The following is a 19,350-nucleotide window of genomic DNA, read 5'->3' on the forward strand; positions in this document are numbered from 1 at the left end:
GACAGATGGTAACTTGACTGGGGTCACACAGCTGGGCAGCAACCGAGTAGAAATTAGAACCAAAGAAGCTGGCTCCATTTGTTGAATGAAAGGATGACAGACACCCCCAAGGATGAGGGCTGCCAAAACCCCAGAACAGGGCCAGGAGCTGGCAGGATGGCCTGGGGGTTACTGTCCCCTAGGGGAGGGCCGGATTACTTCTCTCTTCGCCCCGAAGCCAGTAGTGTTCTTGCGGCTGGCCATTTCTGATGGATGAGATGGGAACAATCCACAGATAGCTGCAACAAGAAATCCCAGAGGCCAGGGCTGAGAAATGGCAGCTCTTGGCCACTGCCAGTGAAAAACAGTCCTGCCCAGGCTCCCAGTTTCTGCCTGACTCTGGCACTAAACGCCTCCCTCCTCCTGGCCCAGGAGCTGGACTGACACCCACCACTCTGGCAGGGGCCACAGTGGGCCAGGCCCTGCTATGGTCAGAGGACCTCATGGCAACCACCCCTAAGAACCTCCCTGGGACGCCTGTCTCTGTGACCCCATCTGCTCACTTGAACTGTGAGGGGCGGGTGACGGTGGAGTTGGGATCAAGGAGGAAGTGCTTCTGGGAGATGGTCCCTGTGTTAGTATCCACGGTGATGACAGGGAAGCCCATCTGTAGGGTCCAGCGGTCCATGATGGCACTCACGGTGTCTGGCAGCCTGATGGACAACTGATTTTCCACAGCCTTGGGCAGAGGGCGATGGTGCAGCCATGAGTGGATGGCCACCCTCCCCCCCCCACCATTCTCCCCTGCACCCCTGCCCTCTTCTTAGCGTGCCACTTTGCTGGGAGGTAGTGGAGGAGCACTGGGCCGTGAGGTTGTGGCTGGGCTCCCAGACTGCCTCGCCCTCCTCTCAGCTGCCCAGCGCTGGACGAGCCAAGAGCTTTCCAGCCTCTGGTTCATTCTGTGTTAAGGAAATCTGCATGCTCCCCCCAAACCCCACATTCTGTGATCAAGCCTGAGGTGGGTGTGTGTCAGGGCGGGGCACCCAGGATGCCCCATGGCTCAGCCTGAACAAATCTGGGAAGACAGGCAAGAGGAGGAGACAGAGATAAAGGAAAACCAGTGTCCCCAAGTCACAGGCAGAGAGAAGCAGAGGGCTGTGGGCGATGTGAAGGAAACACATGCGGATGGGGGTCTGGGGATGGGCTTAGGATGGTTGTTATTGTCTTAAATCTTTTCTCACATGTGCCTATTGCTTTCATAATAACAAAAAAAACAACCACATTTGTTAATAACGGAGAAAATAAAAAACTAAGAAGAGCATAGATAGAGGGCAGAAGATGCTATCAGAAGGTGCAAGCTGAGAGAGAGAGGATCTCTGGGGGGATGCAGAGAGAGGGGGTTTGGGGGAGAGGGAGGGGGAGATGCAGCTTGAAGGGGTGTCGGTGTGGAGGAGGAAAGGAATGGGAAGCTGAGGTCGGGCAAGGCAGACAGTGGAAGCAGAGGAGAGGGACTGAGGCTGGGGGCGGTGGGGGTGGGGACCAGGCTCACAACAGAGGGATGTTGGGCTGGAGATCAGCCAGGAGGACCCAGGAGCCCACCTGTGATGCTGTGACAAGGCCTGGTGTCTTCCCTCCCAGGTCAGGCTGGTCATGGCGTGTGGGCACATGGAGGGGTCAGCCAGGCTGACCAGGGCCACAGAGAAGGGGTGGGAGATGATGGAGGGTGATGGAGAGGGTGCAGACGCCAGCCTCAGGAGAGGCGGGGAGGGCCAGGCGGGAGGGTGGGAGTGGTCAGAGGGTCTGCCCCAGACAGGGCCCCTCGGGGTCTAAGTGGACAGGAATGTGAGGTGGGGCTGGACGGGAGGGTCAGAGAGCGTGCTGAGGGTGCTAGTGTGTGCAAAGTGGTGCCTGAGAGGGGCTGGGTGGGGCACAGGGCAGCCAGGAGCGCTGAGCTGGTGAATGACTGGCTCCAAAATTCCAGGGAGATGATGGCTTGGTCTTGGGAAACGTGAGAGCCCGTTTCCTCAACACTCAGAGGAGGGTGCTCCCCGGCTCCCCTCATAGACTTCATTATAGTGCAAGGTGCCAGTGGGGGGCCACCTGCCAGGCTCATGACCCAAGCTCTGGCTACACCTCCTTCAAGGAGTCATCGCTGCACCCACTTTAGAGAGGAGCAGCCAGTAAGCAGGCCAGGCTCCAGATGTCCTGCCTGGGGTGTGGGGTAAGCAGGGGAGCTGGGCACCTTCGCTCCCACGGGGGTGCTGCCGGCCCTGGGGCTTTCAGCATCTCAGGACCCCCACAGAACATCTTCAGGAGGGCTGGTTGCTACTGACCATCTGCAGGTGCTCCCACAGGTTCAGGTAGGTGGTGTTCTGATAGGCAAAGGTCTGCAAGTAGGACTGCAGAAAGACAGAGCTCGGTGAGGGCTGAGCTGTGGCCCCAGGCTCGGCCACAGCCTCCGTGAGGCCAGGGCTCAGAGGAGACACCCCCCACCCGTGACTGGCCAAGGATCCTCACCGCCAGGCCCTTCTTGAACAGGTCCTCAGTCAGGAAATTCGAGAGCATCCGGATGACCGAGGCTCCCTGTGGAGGGGAGGGAGCTCAGGAGGCTGTGTTGACCCAGCTGAGGGACCCTGTGTTCCCATCGGGCTGGGTGGGTGCTCACCGAGCCCTGGGGGGCTGAACTCCCACTGCCCTCCCCACCCACCCCCCAACTGTCTAAGGACCAGCATGGGGACTGGGCAGCACCTTGCTGTAGGAGATGGTATCGAACATCTCGCTGATCTGGGCAGGGGTGTTGACCTCGTTGGCAGGGGTGGTCAGTGGGTGAGAGGTGACCAGCGCGTCCACGGCCATCACACGGTACACGTCATTCGGCACCATGAGGTCTTTCTGCAAACCCCCAACAGCCAATCAGGGGACTGGCCTCAGAGGGGGTGACCCAGGTCATCCCCCATCCCAGACCCCAGTGGTCCCCAGGCAGGGGGCTCACCAGATTCCAGGTGGGCTCTGCATAGTCAGCTCCCAGGTACTCCACATAGGAGGCAAAGCCCTCGTTCAGCCACAGGTCATTCCACCAGGCCAGGGTCACCAGGTTCCCAAACCACTGTAGGGGAGAGGGGTCAGCCCAGCAAATCACTCGGACCTCGCGGTCACTAACGATGTTCAGGGCTACCCTTCGCCGAGTGCTCCCCACATGCCAGCTTGAGCTGGAGGCTTTACCGACTTCATCCTGACTCCTCCCCAAACCCCCTGGCCAGGTGGAATCCCCCCTCCCTTCTCAGCTTCTGAGGACAGAGCCATGACTTGTGCCATCTCCTCCCGGAGCCCCCCATGTTCTTGGTCTGCACTCCCCATGATGGGAGGATACCTGGTGGGCCAGCTCATGAGCAATCACAGTGACTACTCGCTCTTTGTTGCTGCTGGAGGAAGACTGAGGGTCATAGAGCAGCGCGTTCTCCCGGTAGGTCACCAGCCCCCAGTTCTCCATGGCACCGGCGTTGAAGTCGGGCAGGGCAATCTGGTCTGGGGAGGCCAGGCAGTTGGCAGGATGGCCTCCGGGAATGAGAAGGGAGACCCATTCACTTTCCCCCAACACGAGGCCCCTCACTCACCAGATTTGGGGAGTGGGTAGGCTGTATTGTAATGATTGGCAAAGAAGTTCAGGATGGGACCTGTCACATTCAGGGCGTAAAGGCCATGGTTGTCTGCAGTTGCTTTTGGCCGAGCCCAGATCCGGATCTGCAAAGAGGATAGGAGAGGTCAGGGGTTCTTCCTGGGTCCGGTGCAGGTGGGCCAGTCCCAGAGTCTGGCAGGCTGGTGACCAACCAGGTTAAACTGGGAAGCTTGGTCAGCCGGGAGTGTGTGGACTGGGAGGTGTCTCTCTTGGAGTCATAGGGAGGGGCCTGCGGGGAATGAGCCATGGCCACTCTCTGTCTGGCACCCAGGAATCGGGAACTCCCTTCATGAGGGGTGCGTGCATGCTAATTTGCTTCCGTCATGTCTGACTCTCTGCAACCCCATGGACTGTAGCCCGCCAGGCTCCTCTGTCCATGGGGATTCTCCAGGCAAGAGTACTGGAGCGGGTTGCCATTTCCTTCTCCAGGGGATCTTCCTTACCTAGGGACTGAACCTGTGCCTCCTGTGGCTCCTGCAGTGCAGGCAGATTCTTTACCGCTGAGCCACTGGGGAAGCCCCTGTTAATGAGGAGGATCCCACTTTTCAGATGCAGAGACTGAGGCTCAGAGAACTAAAGACAGCTGCCCAAGATGACTCAGAGCTGGGGTTCACACACTGCCTAGGGGCTGGGACCAGGATGAGGATAAACAGGAATGTCTCCCAGGCCAGGACCAACCCTGGGGAAGGTGAGGTGAGCTTGGGCCTCATACCTGGACATCATTGGGAGCCACTGACTCCACACTCGTGAACTCGCTCACGATGTAGGCCAGGAGGTACGTGGACATTACCGGCGTGGTTTCAAACTCAGTGACGCTCCAGTTGGAATCTCCGTCAAACGGGACACTGGGACCTGGGCAGGGAGCATGCAGGCTTGTGGAGGTGTGCCTCCTCCCCTTCCCCTGCGCCCCAGCCCTGGCGGGGAGGGTCTGCTTTCCCAGGCCCAGGCTGTGAGGCCTCAGCCAGACCTGCTCACCTTTGGGTGGCATGTTGGACAGGGCTGTGAGATCCTTGGGGTGGATGAGGGTGATGTTAAATGTGGCCTTCATGGCAGGCTCGTCAAAGCAGGGGAAGGACTTCCGGGCATCTGTTGACTGCATCTGTGTGGTGGCCAGGACCCTGCCCAGAGCAGGGGGTTAGAGGGTGTGCCCACAGAGTGTCTGTGCCCGCGGGGTGTGCAGGGTGGGGGCTGCAGACTGTGGCTGGATGTGCAGGGGGGCGGGCTCACAGATGCTGCCCGGCCTCATCCCTGTCCCCTTACCCCCACCCCCCCTTTCCTCTCCCAGGCCACCTCGAGGCCGACAGGCCAGCTGACATGGGCGATCAGAGCTCCTTCTGGACTCAGGGTCAAAGTCCTGGCTGCCCCCATCCTGTATTAGCCGGGAGACACTGGCACATTTCTCTCCTCAGAGCCTATTCTCTTATCTGTCCAAGGTGGCTTTCATTGTTTATCCCTGACTGCCGATTGAGTGGGGTGGGGCTCGGGGAAACGGCGGATTGTCTTGGGAACTTTGGATGGAGCAATGGGCCAGCCAAGGGCTTTGGAACATTCAAAGGCCCCGAATCCAAGCCCTTCCTTGGCCCCCAGGATCCCGCTCTGCCTCGGCGTCTAGGACCTGCCCCCACCCGGCAGGCCCACCTGACTCACTTTTTGACGTTGCCGTCCATGTACTCGCTGCGGTAGAAGCCCGCCAGGTCATCGGCCAGCTCCCCCTGAAAGGTGGTCTCCATCTCGTATGTCTTGCCTGCTTCCAGGGAGCTCTTGAGGTGGACCACCAGGTACTCTGTGAGCAACACCAGCTCGGTCCTGTCGATTTCGGGGGCCTGGGTGTCCCCCACACCCTTCAGGGCCGCCAAGTGCCCACTGTGCTGGGTGTAGTTGAGCTTCTTGCTGTGGATGATGATGACGTCCGTGGGCTCCTTGCAGGTGAAGCGGACAGTGCTTGAGCCCGTGAAGATATACAGGCCGTTATTGTTGGGAGTGAGGTAGGGCCTCAGCGTCACCCTATAGGAGTCGGGCAAGAGGGTCGTGGGGAGGCGGTATCGGTTCCACGGCTTGCTCTGGTCCAAGGTGGTGGCCGAGGTGGTTGTCGGGCCTGTGGGGCTCGTGGGGGCCGCGGTGCCACGCTCGGCATTCTTGTTCTTCTCCTGGGCGTACACCACAGACAGAGCGATGATGGTGGCCACGGCCGCCACGCCCAGGAGAATGGCCAGGATGCCCAGGGCCTTGGAAATGTAGAATCCTTTGGCCATGGTGAGAATGGGGAGGGAGCTCGGGGAGGCTCAGGAACGGGCAGGGAACAGGGCAGCCTCAGACCAGGCTTATATCCCCAAAGGGGAGGGGCCCCAGAGCCTGCAAAGATTGGGCAAAAATTAACCAGGGCTCAGACAGGCGAAGGTCACTGGGCTGAGTGGAAACACGCTCTATCCAGGTTTCCAAGAGCAGATCCAGAAACAGGATGCGTGGAGTGCGGCTCAGAGGCGGGGGGGGGGGGGGGGGGGGGGGGGGGGGGGGGGGGGGTGCCTGAAGGGACGAAGCAGTGTCTGGTATCCAGTTACAGGCCGCCTGGGAGCCCCACCAAGGGCTGAAGGGCAGGCAGGCAGCCAGCGGGGAGAGGTAGCAGCCAGGTGGCTTGGATGCACCTGTGAGCTGAGACAGTAGCACAGAAACAAGAGGATGGAGGTTAGATCCAGGAGATTAGGAGGACTTCCCCGGGGCAGGAGGTGGGAGGTAGAGAGAAAGGGAGAATCGGCTTCCGGCTCGGGTCAAGAGCAAGTTAGTCACCCCTGTGGTTGGACGGGGGCCCAGGGCACCCCAGAGCCATGGCCCCAGCCTCCCTTGCATTCTTCCAGAGGAAGGAGTTCTTCCAGGTCCCCTCCCTTTCCCTTCTTGCCAAAAACTTTCCCCTCAATTATCAGCACACTGAGTGGAATGAAATGAAGTTGTTTTGCCTTTTTTTTTTTTTTTTTTAAAGAGAGGAGGCTGGTGGAGGCTTAACCTTTTCCCAGCCATGACCTTGGGCAGGTAATTTTACCTTTCTGAGACCCCTTTCTTCATACACACATGTTAGAATTTATTTCTCAGGTTTGTTGAACAGATTTAATGAGAAAACATATTAAACACCATCTACTATAGTAGAGGGCTTCCCAGGTGGCTCAGTGGTAAAGAATCCTCCTGCCAATGCAGGAGATGCAAGAGACATGAGTTCAAACCCTGGGTCAGGAAGACCCCTTGGAGGAGGAAATGGCAACCCACTCCAGTATTCCTGCCTGGGAAATCCCATGGACAGAGGAGCCTGGCGGGCTGCAGTCTGAGGAGTCACAAAGTCCGAGGAGTCACTCGGACATAACTGAGTGACTGAGCACACGCATTATAGTAGAACCTGAAAGTCCTTTGTTCTTTTTCCCCAGAAGTCAACCATTCTATCCCTGGGAAAAATGAAGATATTACTTATCATACTCAATATAATATGTTCTTACAGGAATACGAAGTTCATTGTCACCCCTCCCATCCACCAGCCCAGTTTCTCAGACTTCAACACTGCCTGATCCTCACCCCAACATTCAACTCACCCTGCCCCCCAGTCTCACCATGTCCTGAGTCAAAGCCATTCTCACTGTTTATGTGGGCACTTCTAGACCCTCATGGACTCCTTGCTAACATTTGGGCTCCTCAAACCCTGAATATTCATTGGAAGGACTGATGCTGAAGCTGAAGCTCCAGTACTTTGGCCACCTGATGCAAAGAGCCAACTCACTGGAAAAGACCCTAATGCCAGGAAAGATTGAAAGCAGAAGGAGAAGGGAATGACAAAGGATAAGATGATTGGATGGCATCCCTGACTCAATGCACATGAGTTTGAGTAAGCTCCGGGAGATAGTGAAGGACAGGGAAGCCTCGTGTGCTGCAGTCCATGGGGTTGCCAAGAGTCAGACACGACTTGTTGACTCAACAACAACAACAATAAAACCAGTTTGCTACATAAGTTGAATCATTTTGCACCATTGCTTAAAAGTATCCTTTTGCTCTCGGAATTCAGACCAAATCTTCTGATACCGGCAAGTCAAGTGCTGTCAGCTGGCTGACTGCCTGACCTCATTCTTACCACACTCCTCTCTGCTGTGGAACTCTAGCCAGTCTGGCCTTCATCCAGGCCATCTACCACAGGACCTTTGCACGTGCAACTCTCTCTGCTTGGATCATCTTCCTCCTACTCTTGCTCTGGTTACTCCTTATTTATTCTTCAAGTCTTTCTCAGAGAAGATGTCCTGGCCTCCCTGACCAGGTCAAGCTCCTGAGAACCACAAACCTCTCTTCAAAGCCCTATAATTTGGCATAGTTTTCCATTTGATCTGTGTGGTGATGACCTGAGTGCTTCCCCTACCCCCACCACCAACAGACCCCCATGAGAGCCGTCCATGGCTGCTTCTGCTCACTGATGGTATCGGGCATGTAGTAGTCACTCAACACATATTTGGGTTTTTTTTAACGTATAGTTTTAATTTTTTATTTATTTATTTTTGGCTGCCCTGGGTCTTCATTGCTGCAGGCAGGCTTTCTCTAGCTGCAGGGAGAAGGAGCTGCTCTCTAGTTGGCTTCTCTCATTGTGGAGCACGGGCTCTAGACCGTGGGCTAAGTAGTCACAGCACATGGGCTTAGTTGCTCCATGGCATGTGGGATCTTCCCAGACCAGGGGCCAAACCCATGTACCCTGCATTGGCAGGTGGATTCTTCACCACTGGACCACCAGGGATGTCTTCAATAAATATTTGTTAAGTGAATGCCTTAAGAACCCCCTGAATGGTATGAAAAGGCAAAAAGATAGAACACTTAAAGATGAACTCCCCAGGTCGGTAGGTGCCCAATATGCTACAATATCAGTGGAGAAATAACTCCAGAAAGAATGAAGAGACAAAGCCAAAGCAAAGACAACACCCAGTTGTGGATGTGACTGGTGATAGAAGCAAAGTCCTATGCTGCAAAGAGCAATATTGCATAGGAATCTGGAATGTTAGGGCCATGAATCAAAGCAAATTGGAAGTGGTCAAACGAGATGGCAAGGGTGAATGTCGACATTTTAGGAATCAGCAAACTAAAATAGACTGAAATGGGCAAATTTAACTCAGATGACCATCTACTACTAGATGACCATTTAACTCAGATGATATCTACTACTGTGGGCAAGAATCCCTTAGAAGAAATAGAGTAGCCATCACAGTCAACAAAAAAGTCCAAAATGCAATACTTGGATGCAATCTCAAAAATGACAGAATGATCTCTCTTTGTTTCCAAGGTAAACCATTCAATATCACGGTAATCCAAGTCTATGCCCTGACCAGTAATGCTGAAGAAGCTGAAGTTGAATGGTTCTATGAAGACCTACAAGACCTTCTAGAATTAACACCCCCAAAAGATATCCTTTTCATTATAGGGGACTAGAGAATGCAAAAGTGGGAAGTCAAGAAACACCTGGGGTAACAGGCAAATTTGGCCCTGGAGTACAAAACAAAGCAGATCACAGGCTAACGGAGTTTTGCCAAGGGAACGTACTGGTCATAGCAAACACCCTCTTCCAACAACACAAGAGAAGACTCTACACATGGACATCACCAGATGGTCAATACCAAAGTCAGATTGATTACATTCTTTGCATCCAAAGATGGAGAAGGTTTATTCAGTCAGCAAAAACAAGACTGAGAGCTGACTGTGGCCCAGATCATGAACACCTTATTGCCAAATTCAGACTTAAACTGAAGAAAGTAGGGAAAACCACTAGACCATTCAGGTATAACCTAAATCAAATCCCTTACGATTATACAGTAGAAGTGAGAAATAGATTCAAGGGATTAGATATGATAGAGTGCCTAAAGAACTATGGACAGAGGTTCGTGACATTGTACAGGAGACAGGGATCAAGACCATCCACAAGAAAAAGAAATGCAAAAAAGCAAAATGGCTGTCTGAGAAGGCCTTACAAATAGCTGTGAAAAGAAAAGAGAAAAGCAAAGGAGAAAAGGGAAGATAAACCCATTTGAATTCAGAGTTCCAAAGAATAGCAAGGAGAGATAAGAAAGCCTTCCTCAGTGATCAGTGCAAAGAAATAGAGGAAAACAATAAAATAGGAAAGACTAGATATTTCTTCAAGAAAATTAGAGATACCAAGGGGACATTTCATGCAAAGATGGGCTCAATAAAGGACAGAAATGGTATGGACCTAACAGAAGCAAAAGATATTAAGAAGAGGTAGCAAGAATACACAGAAGAACTGTATAAAAAAGATCTTCATGACAAAGATAATCACGATGGTATGATCACTCACCTAGAGCCAGACATCCTGGAATGTGAAGTAGAGTGGGCCTTAGGAAGCATCACTACAAACAAAGCTAGTGGAGGTGATGGAATTCCAGTTGAGCTATTTCAAATCCTGAAAGATGATGCTGTGAAAGTGCTGCACTCAACATGCCAGCAAATTTGGAAAACTCAGCAGTGGCCACAGGACTGGAAAAGGTCAGTTTCATTCCAATCCCAAAGAAAGGCAATGCAAAAGAATGTTCAAACTACCACACAATTGCACTCATCTCACACACTAGCAAAGTAATACTCAAAATTATCCAAGCCAGGCTTCAACAGTATGTGAACTGTGAACTTCCAGATGTTCAAGCTGGTTTTAGAAAAGGCAGAGCAACCAGAGATCAAATTGCCAACATCTGTTGGATCATGGAAAAAGCAAGAGAGTTCCAGAAAAACATCTATTTCTGCTTTATTGACTATGCCAAAGCCTTTGACTGGGTGGATCACCACAAACTATGGAAAATTCTGAAAGAGATGGGAATACCAGACCACCTGACCTGACTCTTGAGAAATTTGTGTGCAGGTCAGTAAGCAACAGTTAGAACTGAACATGGAACAGACTGGTTCCAAATCGGGAAAGGAGTATGTCAAGGCTACATATTGTCACCCTGCTTATTTAACTGTTATGCAGAGTACATCATGAGAAACTCTGGGTGGGATGAAGCACAAGCTGGAATCAAGATTGCCAGGAGAAATATCAATAACCTCAGATATGCAGATGACACCACCCTTATGGCAGAAAGCAAAGAATAACTTAAGAGCCTCTTAATGAAAGTGAAAGAAGAGAGTGAAAAAGTTGGCTTAAAGCTCAGCATTCAGAAAACTAAGATCATGGCATCTGGTCCCATCACTTCATGGCAAATAGATGGGGAAACAGTGGAAACCGTGACAGACTTTATTTTTGGGGGGCCTCCAAAATCACTGTAGATCGTGACTGCAGCCGTGAACTTAAAAGACGCTTATTCCTTGAAAGAAAAGTTATGACCAACCTAGACAGTATATTAAAAAGCAGAGACATTACTTTGCCAACAAAGGTCCGTCTAGTCAAGGCTATGGTTTTTCCAGTAGTCATGTATGGATGTGAGAGTTGGACTATAAAGAAAGCTGAGCACCAAAGAATTGTTGCTTTTGAACTGTGGTGTTGGAGAAGACTCCTGAGAGTCCCTTGGACTGCAAGGAGATCCAACCAGTCCATCCTAAAGTAGATCAGTCCTGGGTGTTCACTGGAAGGACTGATGCTGAAACTGAAACTCCAATACGTTGGCCACCTGATGTAAAGAACTGACTCATTGGAAAAGACCCTGATGCTGGGAAAGATTTTAGGCGGGAGGAGAAGGGGACTATAGAGGATGAGACGGCTGGATGGCATCACCGACTCAACTAAACTGAACTGAAGTGAATGCACACAGGCAGGGACTGGTGCATGGATGAATGAGTGATTCGACTCAGGAGTCACTCCTTATTGGAGTCTCTGTAGCCCATCTCCACCCCTGCCTCCACTCCCACCTTGCCCTGGGAGAATGGTCTGCTCCTTCTCTGAGCCCTTCTCCAACCATGGCATACAGGCAAGACTCTTGCTCGGGCCAGATGCATCTCAGGGCTTGAGTCTGCCTTCTTCATCAGCTCCTTGAGGACCTTGCTCCTCTGCCACTCCCTGCCCTGGCTTGGGCTGGCCATCCCTGAGCTTGCCTGGAGACTTGGTAAACAAATGTGTGAGTGGATTGAATATATTCATAGGTTAATTCATCCAGGCATCCCTGGGAGACTGAATGACTGCCACCTGTCATCTGGCCTGGGTCTGAGTACAGGATAGAGTCTTCAGGGGAATCCCGGGTGCCCATGTTTGGGCTCGAGGTGCTCTGAGCAGTCAGCACTTCCCTCCTTCTCTCTGGAGACATGCCCCCGGGGCCCTGGTCTGGGCAGTGTGGACTTTCCATTGCAGTGACCTGCAGCCACCTCTATTAGGCCTGGGCTAATGACCAAGGAGCAAGAGTGGGGAAACCAAGTCCCCGGGGGAGGGCTCCAGCTTGGTCACTGTGACCAAGGGAACAGAGGCCCCTGAGGATGATCGAGAGAGAGAAGTGTGTGCTCCCCGTCTCACTCCATCAGGGCTAGAATTTGCCAAGAAAAACCATCTTTCTTGTGCCCTTGAAGGCTGGCACCCAGGGGCCATGTATTCCCCCCACAACAAGTTTTACTCTGTAGGGCCTGCAGCTTGCTCCCACCTTTGCAGCAGAGAGACACACAAGCCTGCTTGGCCTGTTCCCGACTCCAAACAAAGAAAGAGGCCCTGCCTGGCCCACCATGGCCTTTTCCTGTTTGCTTTGGACACAGCCCATGGGCCCAGCTGGCTGGAATCCTTACTCTTTTGGAAAGGGCCTCTGGTCTTCAAAGTTGGCGCAGCAGGCAGCCTATTGCCCTGGAATGAGAGGTCCCTTTTCTGGGCATTGTGCCGGCCCAGTCTGGGGACACAGAGAGGGGCAAGCTCCACAGCCCCCACCTTCTTTGATAATAAAAAGAGATCTCTCTCCCAGCCCCCACCACAGCCCACGCATGGCCACGGCCACAGCCCACTGGGTAGCAATAACCTCGCTCTCCTCTCCTGTCACCCAACCTGCCCACACAACCTGGCAGAGAGACCTTCCTCTCCTGCTTGCACCTGGTGTCCCTCCCCTCACTGCTTAGAGGACGAAAGCTCACCTCTGGCTCAAGCCTGAAAATCTGTGGACTTGACCTTCTGGCCTCTCCTCTTTCCGGTGCCCAGCGTGACTGCAGTTGTTGGCATTTCTCCCAAACTCCCTGGACTTTTTCATATCTCTGTACCTGCTTTCACTGCTGAGAATGCCTTTCCTCTCTTTCCTGTCAAACTCCTATTCATCCTTCAAAACCCAGGTCAAATGTCACTGCCTTCTCAAGCAGAGGCAGCTCCTTTCCCCTGATGTTTCCCTGGCCTCTGGCTCACACTTCTGTCACAGAACTTAAGAAAAGGCCATCTATGTTGTTCAAAAGCTTCTCACTAGACCGAGGCACCTCAAGGGAGCCATGACTTGTAGACTGCGCCATGCCTAGCACAGGGGAGAAGCCCAGTGTTGGCTGAATGAACGACAAGGTCCACACTCCTTGCAACGGCCTATAGGTCCAGTATGATATAGCCTCCAGTGAGTCTCTGGTCTCATCTCAAGCCTTTGCCCCCTGTTGTTCTGCCCCACTGGCCTCTTTTGGTTTCTCGAGCCCATCATCTCTTCCCTCCTCCACCCTTCACTCCCACCCCAAGCTGCTCTTTGGGCCTGGAAAGCTTGTGTCTTTCCCTCACCTGCCACCCACTCATCCAGGAAGCTCACTTCAGTGATGCTACTCCAGGGAAGCCCTCGCAGCACCCCCAAGACTCAGTGCCATGAGGGTAGAATCCTCTACACCAGGCAAGCACCTGGTACACAGCAGACAGGTAACACATGCTCATGGAACAGATGCAACAATAAGACAATTCGGGACTTTCCTGCTGGTCTAGTGGCTAAGACTCCATGCTCCCAGTGTAGGGGGCCTGGATTGCATTCCTGGTCGGGGAACTAGAGCCCGTATGCTGCAACTAAGAGTTCGCAGGCCATAACTGAAGACCTCACATGGCGCAACAAAGACTGAAGATCCCGTGTGCCACAGCTGGGACCCGGCAAAGCCAAATAAATACTAAAAGAAATAAATAAAAATAAAGTTGATGTACTAGTCAGCTCAGGCCATCGTAACAAAGTACCACGGATAAGGTTGCTTTGTAAAAGGAAAATGACTTATAAAATAAAAATTAAAAAATAAATAAAGGGGCTTTCCCGGTGGGTCAGTGGTAAAGAATCCACTTGCCAAATGCAGGAGACACAGGTTTGATCCCTGATCTGGGAAGACTCCCACATGCCACAGAGCATCTAAGCCCCCATGCCACAACTACTGAGCTGTGCTCTAGGGCCCAGGCTCTGCAGCTCCTGAAGCCCTTGTGTCCTAGAGCCGGTTCTCCACAACAAGAGGAGCCACCGCAATGAGAAGCTCACAAACTGCGACTAGAGAGTAGCCCCCACTTGCTGCAACTAGAGAAAAGTCCACACAGCAACGAAGACCCAGCACAGCCAAAGATAAATAGAATTATTAAAAATGAATAAATAAATGAAAATTTTTCATCTAGATAGCCAACAAAATCATCTTGTTCGGCTGCGCTCACACCGTAGGATTCTGGGGAGGCGACATGTGCAAAGGGTCTTTGGAATGGAAGCTTTCTGCCAATGAGCAGATGTGTGCATTCCTTTTACTATTTATCTCTGGATGGGGAAGAAGCTGAGTCCCCAGCCCCCGTCTCAACCAAAGCTGCCTTTCTACCTGTGGGTTTATATATTTCTAACCTGATTATGCTTTGGTCCAGAGAACAAAAGTTATAAATTAAAAAAAAAAAGGCTAACAATGCTCATGTTAGAGAATATTTGAGGCATAGCCACTCATATAGGAGACAAAGCTTTATCTCAGGTTTGGGAGTGCAAGTTACTTTCTATTCAAACATGAAAACACCAGGAGCCTGGGAGGGACTGTGGTGGGGAAACCCAGGACCAGAAGTCTGGCAACTATGCAGCCCAGGCTCCCTCCCAGACTACCGGGCCCTGGGGGTAAGCTGTTGCTCAGGCTTACTCAGCACCTCCCCCGCCTTTAGCTGCAGGGCTGGGCAGGCTGGGAGCGATGGAAAAACCGAAGGCATAAGGAGCAGACAGTGAAGAGCAGGAATGAGGCTGGGGCCCCAGCGCCGGCACTTTCTGGCCCCTGAGGCTCCTGGCTTTCTCCCAGGCTTCTGAGGTCTCCACCCACAGCTGCAGGAGCCTGGGCCCAGGCCAGCCCCCCAGGGTGCTTCCTCTGGGAGCTTTGGACCTTGTCCATCCTGTGAGAACCGCAGAAAGCCCCCATAGGAAGTCAGCTCCTGTTTTGACCTCTGGAAGCCAATCCAAGGCACTCAGGAGCAAAGGAGAGATGGGGACCGTGGGGAGTGGGTGGAAGGACACCAGCCTTGGAAGGGCCTTTCTGGGCTGCAGATCCTGCCTGGAAAATTGCCTTCTGTGTGACCGAACTCAGACAATCACCATCAGGATAATCACCACCACTGGCTCTTGAGGAAACCACAGCACAAAGTTAAGTGACTTGCCCAAGGTCACACAGACAGTTGTGGCAGATTCTATTGCTGGATTATACACGCCTCCCGAAAGCATCCTCTCATACAGCCCCTACATTTCCTACTGTGCAGTGCCCCAGAGGGTTAAAAGACCTCAGGAGGAGACATACATCTTTCAAGAGACCTCAGGAGGTGACAGCACAGGACAGCAATTTAAAGAAGGCCAGGCAGGAAGAAAGATCTGATCATCTTTTAGGGGAACTGTGTGTCCCTTCTTCTGAATTTTATAGGTACTCTAAGGGACATGGCGGGAGTGGCTGCTGCAAGGAGACTGGGAATCTGGTGAAGTCAGCTTGGGGGCTCTACAAGGGGGCCAGCAACTCCCTGGCCCTAGACCAGGACCGGGAGCTGCGGGGGCTCTAGGAAGTGGAACTTCTTATCAGAAGGGGAGGGCAGTGCTCCCAGACTCAGGCCGCTGTGGGGGACCCTGGTAAGCCTCCAGGTGCAGCTGAGAAACACGGCCGCGCCTCTGATGACAGACACCTAGGCCTGGGCCCAGGCTGGAGGTGATGGCTGGTGGCCTGTGTGAAGGAAGGCTCTCAGGGGGCTCCATGTGAGCGGCTGGCGCGCCATCCATACCGTCCTTCCCAGATTCTGAAAGAGTCCCCAGCGTGGGGTCCTGGTCTTCCATCAAAGGCAGAGGCCCAGGAACTAGGCCCAACTCCAATACTGGGGAGACTGCTGCCTTCCCACTTGGGGACCCCAACCTTTCTTCTCAGAAAGAAAGCTTAGCAATAAAACTCCTGAAGCAAAGGGGCTGGAAAACTTGGCCTAAGGGTGGTGGAAGTGGGGAGCTGATGCCCCACTCTCTAGCAGACTCGGGAGGCGGGGAATCACGGGGCAGGCGCTGGGCTGCCTCACACAGCTGAGCCTGTTTCTCCATCTGTGAAGTGGCAGCAGCTCTCTGGGTTAAGCTTCCTTTCACTCATAGTCTAGGCTTAGACTCTAGGGCTCTTTAGGGAGGTGGGCTAGGGGAGGATGCCAGCCTACTGCCAGAGTTGGGCAAGTCACCCTGCTTTCCCCACCTCCCCTGCCCCCAGTGTGTGGGGAGGGGATCTTTGGCAGATCCGAGGCCCATTCCCACTTCCTCTTGGCTGCGCCCCCATTGTTCCCCTCCCCCACCTCACATGTCTGCAGCCAACTCTTCAATCACAGTCAACTGGAAGGCCCATCTGCTCCAAGACTCCTCTTTCAGACACACTGTGTGTGTTTGTATGTGTGTGTGCCTGTGTGTGCTGCGTCATTCAGTAGTGTCCGAGTCTTTGCGACTCCATGTTCTGTAGCCCTCCAGGCTCCTTTGTGGAATTCTCCAGGCAAGAATACTGGAGTGGGTTACCATTACCTACTCCAGGGGATCTTCCTGACCCAGGGATCAAACTCTTGTCTCTTGCTGTCTCCTGCATTGGCAGACAGATTCTTTATCACTAGCTCCACCTGGGAAGGCCCACACTCCTCTTTTACAGGTGAATAAAGCAGGGCTCTGGAGAAGGCAATGGCACCCCACTCCAGTACTCTTGCCTGGGAAATCCCATGGATGGAGGAGCCTGGTAGGCTGCAGGCCATGGGGTCGCACAGAGTCGGACACGACTGAAACGACTGAGTGGCTTCACTTTGACTTTTCACTTTCATGCATTGGAGAAGGAAATGGCAACCCACTCCAGTATTCTTGCCTAGAGAATCCCAGGGATGGGGGAGCCTGGTGGGCTGCCGTCTATGGGGTCGCACAGAGTCGGACACAACTAAAATGATTTAGCAGCAGCAGCAGCAGCAGCAAAGCAGGGCCCAGAGATGTCCAGGTCATTGAGAGACTCAGGGACTAAGCCAGCTTCAGACCTCAGGTCTGACTGAGAACTGCGCTCTGACCAGCCAGCCACACTGCCTGACTGTCCCACTGATTCCAGTAACTAGCACTTTGCCCTGAGCTGGGATGAAGGGAGGAGGAGGAGGATTCAAGTCACAAAACCCAAGGCATGACCCACCTGGGCACCCCCACTCACCGCACTGCTGGAGGGGTGGGGAGGTGCAGGGTTAGGACCCTACTGGCTCTACTTGGAAGCCCCTCACCAGAGCAAATGCCTATAGCAGTAGGAACACTGATCATCTCGGCTTCGGGGTAGGGCTGGAGCAAGCACTCTGTTCCCACATCAGGAAAACCCTCATCCCAGTGGTGGTGTTGTAAGGAGCAGGGGAGTGGGTTAGCTGATAAAGAATCTGCCTGCAATGCAGGAGACCTGGGTTCGATCCCAGGGTTTGGAAGACCCCCTGGACAAGGGAAAGTCTACCTGCTCCAGTATATTCTGGCCTGGAGAATTCCACAGACTGTATAGTCCATGAGGTCGCAAAGAGTCGGACATCGACTGAGCAACTTTCACTAAAAATAGGAATTCCCTTTAAAATAGTAGTCGGGTGGAGGGCTCTGGAGGGAAGCAAGACGTCCAAGGCTAGCTAAGGGGATCTCCTGCTGGAGTCTTGACCCCGGCCCCGCTCCCGCTCTGGGGGCTCTGTAGACAGACCCCCAAGCCTTAGCCAGGACCTCGCGCATCTTTGGCTCCGCCCCAGCCACTGCGAGTCTGAGCGGTTGAGTCTCACAGTCACCACCAGTCACCACGCTCGCCACCACGCTTTGTCCCCACCCCACCTGGCCCGGGACCCCAGCAGGGCTGAGTCCGCTGCACCAGTGGTGTCTCTCCGTCGGTCCACCCCCAGAGGCGCCAGCAGCCGCGCTCGCCACCCTGGGAGCCACCTCTCCAGGGCGGGACCTCCCGCTCCCCGACCGTTGACAGGCCCGCTGCGGGACCATCCTGGCGGCGCGATCCTAGAGGGGTCTCTCTCCTTCGCTCGCCTTGGACCTCAGTGTGCCGGTCTGGGAAGGGGGCGTCGGCAGGGACGTCGGAGTCTTGAGCGCGCTTGCATCGGGGTCCCTGCCTCAGCCCGGCTGCGCCCCGCGGCCCCTCCGCGCACCCGGTCCCCTCTGCACCCCGCTCGACTTGCCTGCGGCTGCCAGGCGCCCGACCCTGGCCGGCTGCGAGCCTCCTCCCCCGATGGACGACCCGGACCAGCCACAGACACTGCCCACCAGTGCCTGACTCCTCCTTTCCCCTTCTTTTTAAAGGGAAGTAACCTGACCCGACCACTACTCCCGGGTTAACCCCTGCCGGCCCGCAGCTCCGCCGGGACTCCTCCCCTGCCTGCCCGCAGCCTCCTCGAAGCACCCCGAGGGGAGCTGCTCCAGCGACGGCCCGCCCGCCGGCCCTGGAATTGCTCTTTGGTTCCCCAGGTCTCCAGCTTCCACAACCACTGCCCCTCCCCTGCTCCCCAAACAGTCCCGCCGTGGCCGCAGCCCCAGGGCCCCGCCCCCGCCCACATCTGGACAGCATCTGCCCCTGGGGGAAGGGCACAGAGGCCCACCCTTCGAATTGGGGCGAGGGGAGGGGGAGCCCCACTCATTGAAAAAACAAACCGGGCATCCCCATGGAGATGGCCGTTCCAGATAACTGAATCTCTGCAGCACACAATTTAACATTCGTGATACCGGGGGCTCATCATTAGGAAGGAAGAGAAGCTGCAGGACCTAGCAAAAAAGAAAAAAGCCAGACCAGAGTCAGGGTATGCTGCTTCCTTAGAGGCTGAGCGTCCAGGGCCAAGGCACTCCTCTTCCCTGGGCATCTTTTTACTGGGCAGTATCAGATGCTATTTGCACTTTTTCTTTATGGGTGTTGTAACAAATTAACACAAATTTAAAACAACGCGCTTCTTATTTTAGTTTTGTAAGTGAAGTCCAAAATGGATCTCATCAGGCTATGTATATTCAAGGGTGTCCACAGGGTTTCCTTCTGGATGTTCTACAGAACCTCTTCTGGGTATCCGCATTCCTTGGCTTGTGGCCCCCTACCATTTTCAAAGTCAGCAGTGGCCCATCCAGTCTTTCTGTCGTTGTATCACTCTGACATCAATCCTTTTTTTCCCCTCCTGCATCTACTCTAGAGGCTCCTTGTGATTACATTTTGTCCACTCCAATAATCCAAGGTTTCTCCCTATTTTAAGGTTAGCTGATTACCCCATTTTAATTTCATCTGCGGTTTTAATTCCTCTTTGCCACATAGCAAAGCATATTCAGAAAATACAGGAATTAGGACCAGGGCGTTTTTGC

General features: G+C 53.7%; 1 protein-coding gene across 2 annotated transcripts in view; it reads right to left on the reverse strand.

Moving 5' to 3' along the window:
* The window catches only part of ANPEP (alanyl aminopeptidase, membrane), a 29,373-nt gene extending 11,063 nt beyond the window's left edge, over positions 1 to 18,310 (reverse strand). Inside the window, exons 1-12 of one of the 2 annotated variants that reach the window (XM_019983867.2) lie at positions 18,192 to 18,310; positions 5,303 to 6,304; positions 4,631 to 4,773; positions 4,368 to 4,507; positions 3,594 to 3,720; positions 3,350 to 3,504; positions 2,972 to 3,085; positions 2,728 to 2,871; positions 2,497 to 2,562; positions 2,313 to 2,378; positions 543 to 718; positions 199 to 278 (exon numbers count right to left, since the gene is read on the reverse strand). In XM_019983867.2, the coding sequence (XP_019839426.2) occupies positions 199 to 278; positions 543 to 718; positions 2,313 to 2,378; positions 2,497 to 2,562; positions 2,728 to 2,871; positions 2,972 to 3,085; positions 3,350 to 3,504; positions 3,594 to 3,720; positions 4,368 to 4,507; positions 4,631 to 4,773; positions 5,303 to 5,907 (1,816 nt within the window). In that variant the 5' untranslated portion in view covers positions 5,908 to 6,304; positions 18,192 to 18,310. The remainder of the gene's footprint in view (positions 1 to 198; positions 279 to 542; positions 719 to 2,312; positions 2,379 to 2,496; positions 2,563 to 2,727; positions 2,872 to 2,971; positions 3,086 to 3,349; positions 3,505 to 3,593; positions 3,721 to 4,367; positions 4,508 to 4,630; positions 4,774 to 5,302; positions 6,305 to 18,191) is intronic. The other variant, XM_070775126.1, reaches the window with a different exon arrangement.
* Between the last annotated feature and the right edge of the window lie 1,040 nt (positions 18,311 to 19,350).

This window comes from Bos indicus, chromosome 21, assembly GCF_029378745.1.
Source record: "Bos indicus isolate NIAB-ARS_2022 breed Sahiwal x Tharparkar chromosome 21, NIAB-ARS_B.indTharparkar_mat_pri_1.0, whole genome shotgun sequence".
Lineage (NCBI taxonomy): Eukaryota > Metazoa > Chordata > Mammalia > Artiodactyla > Bovidae > Bos > Bos indicus.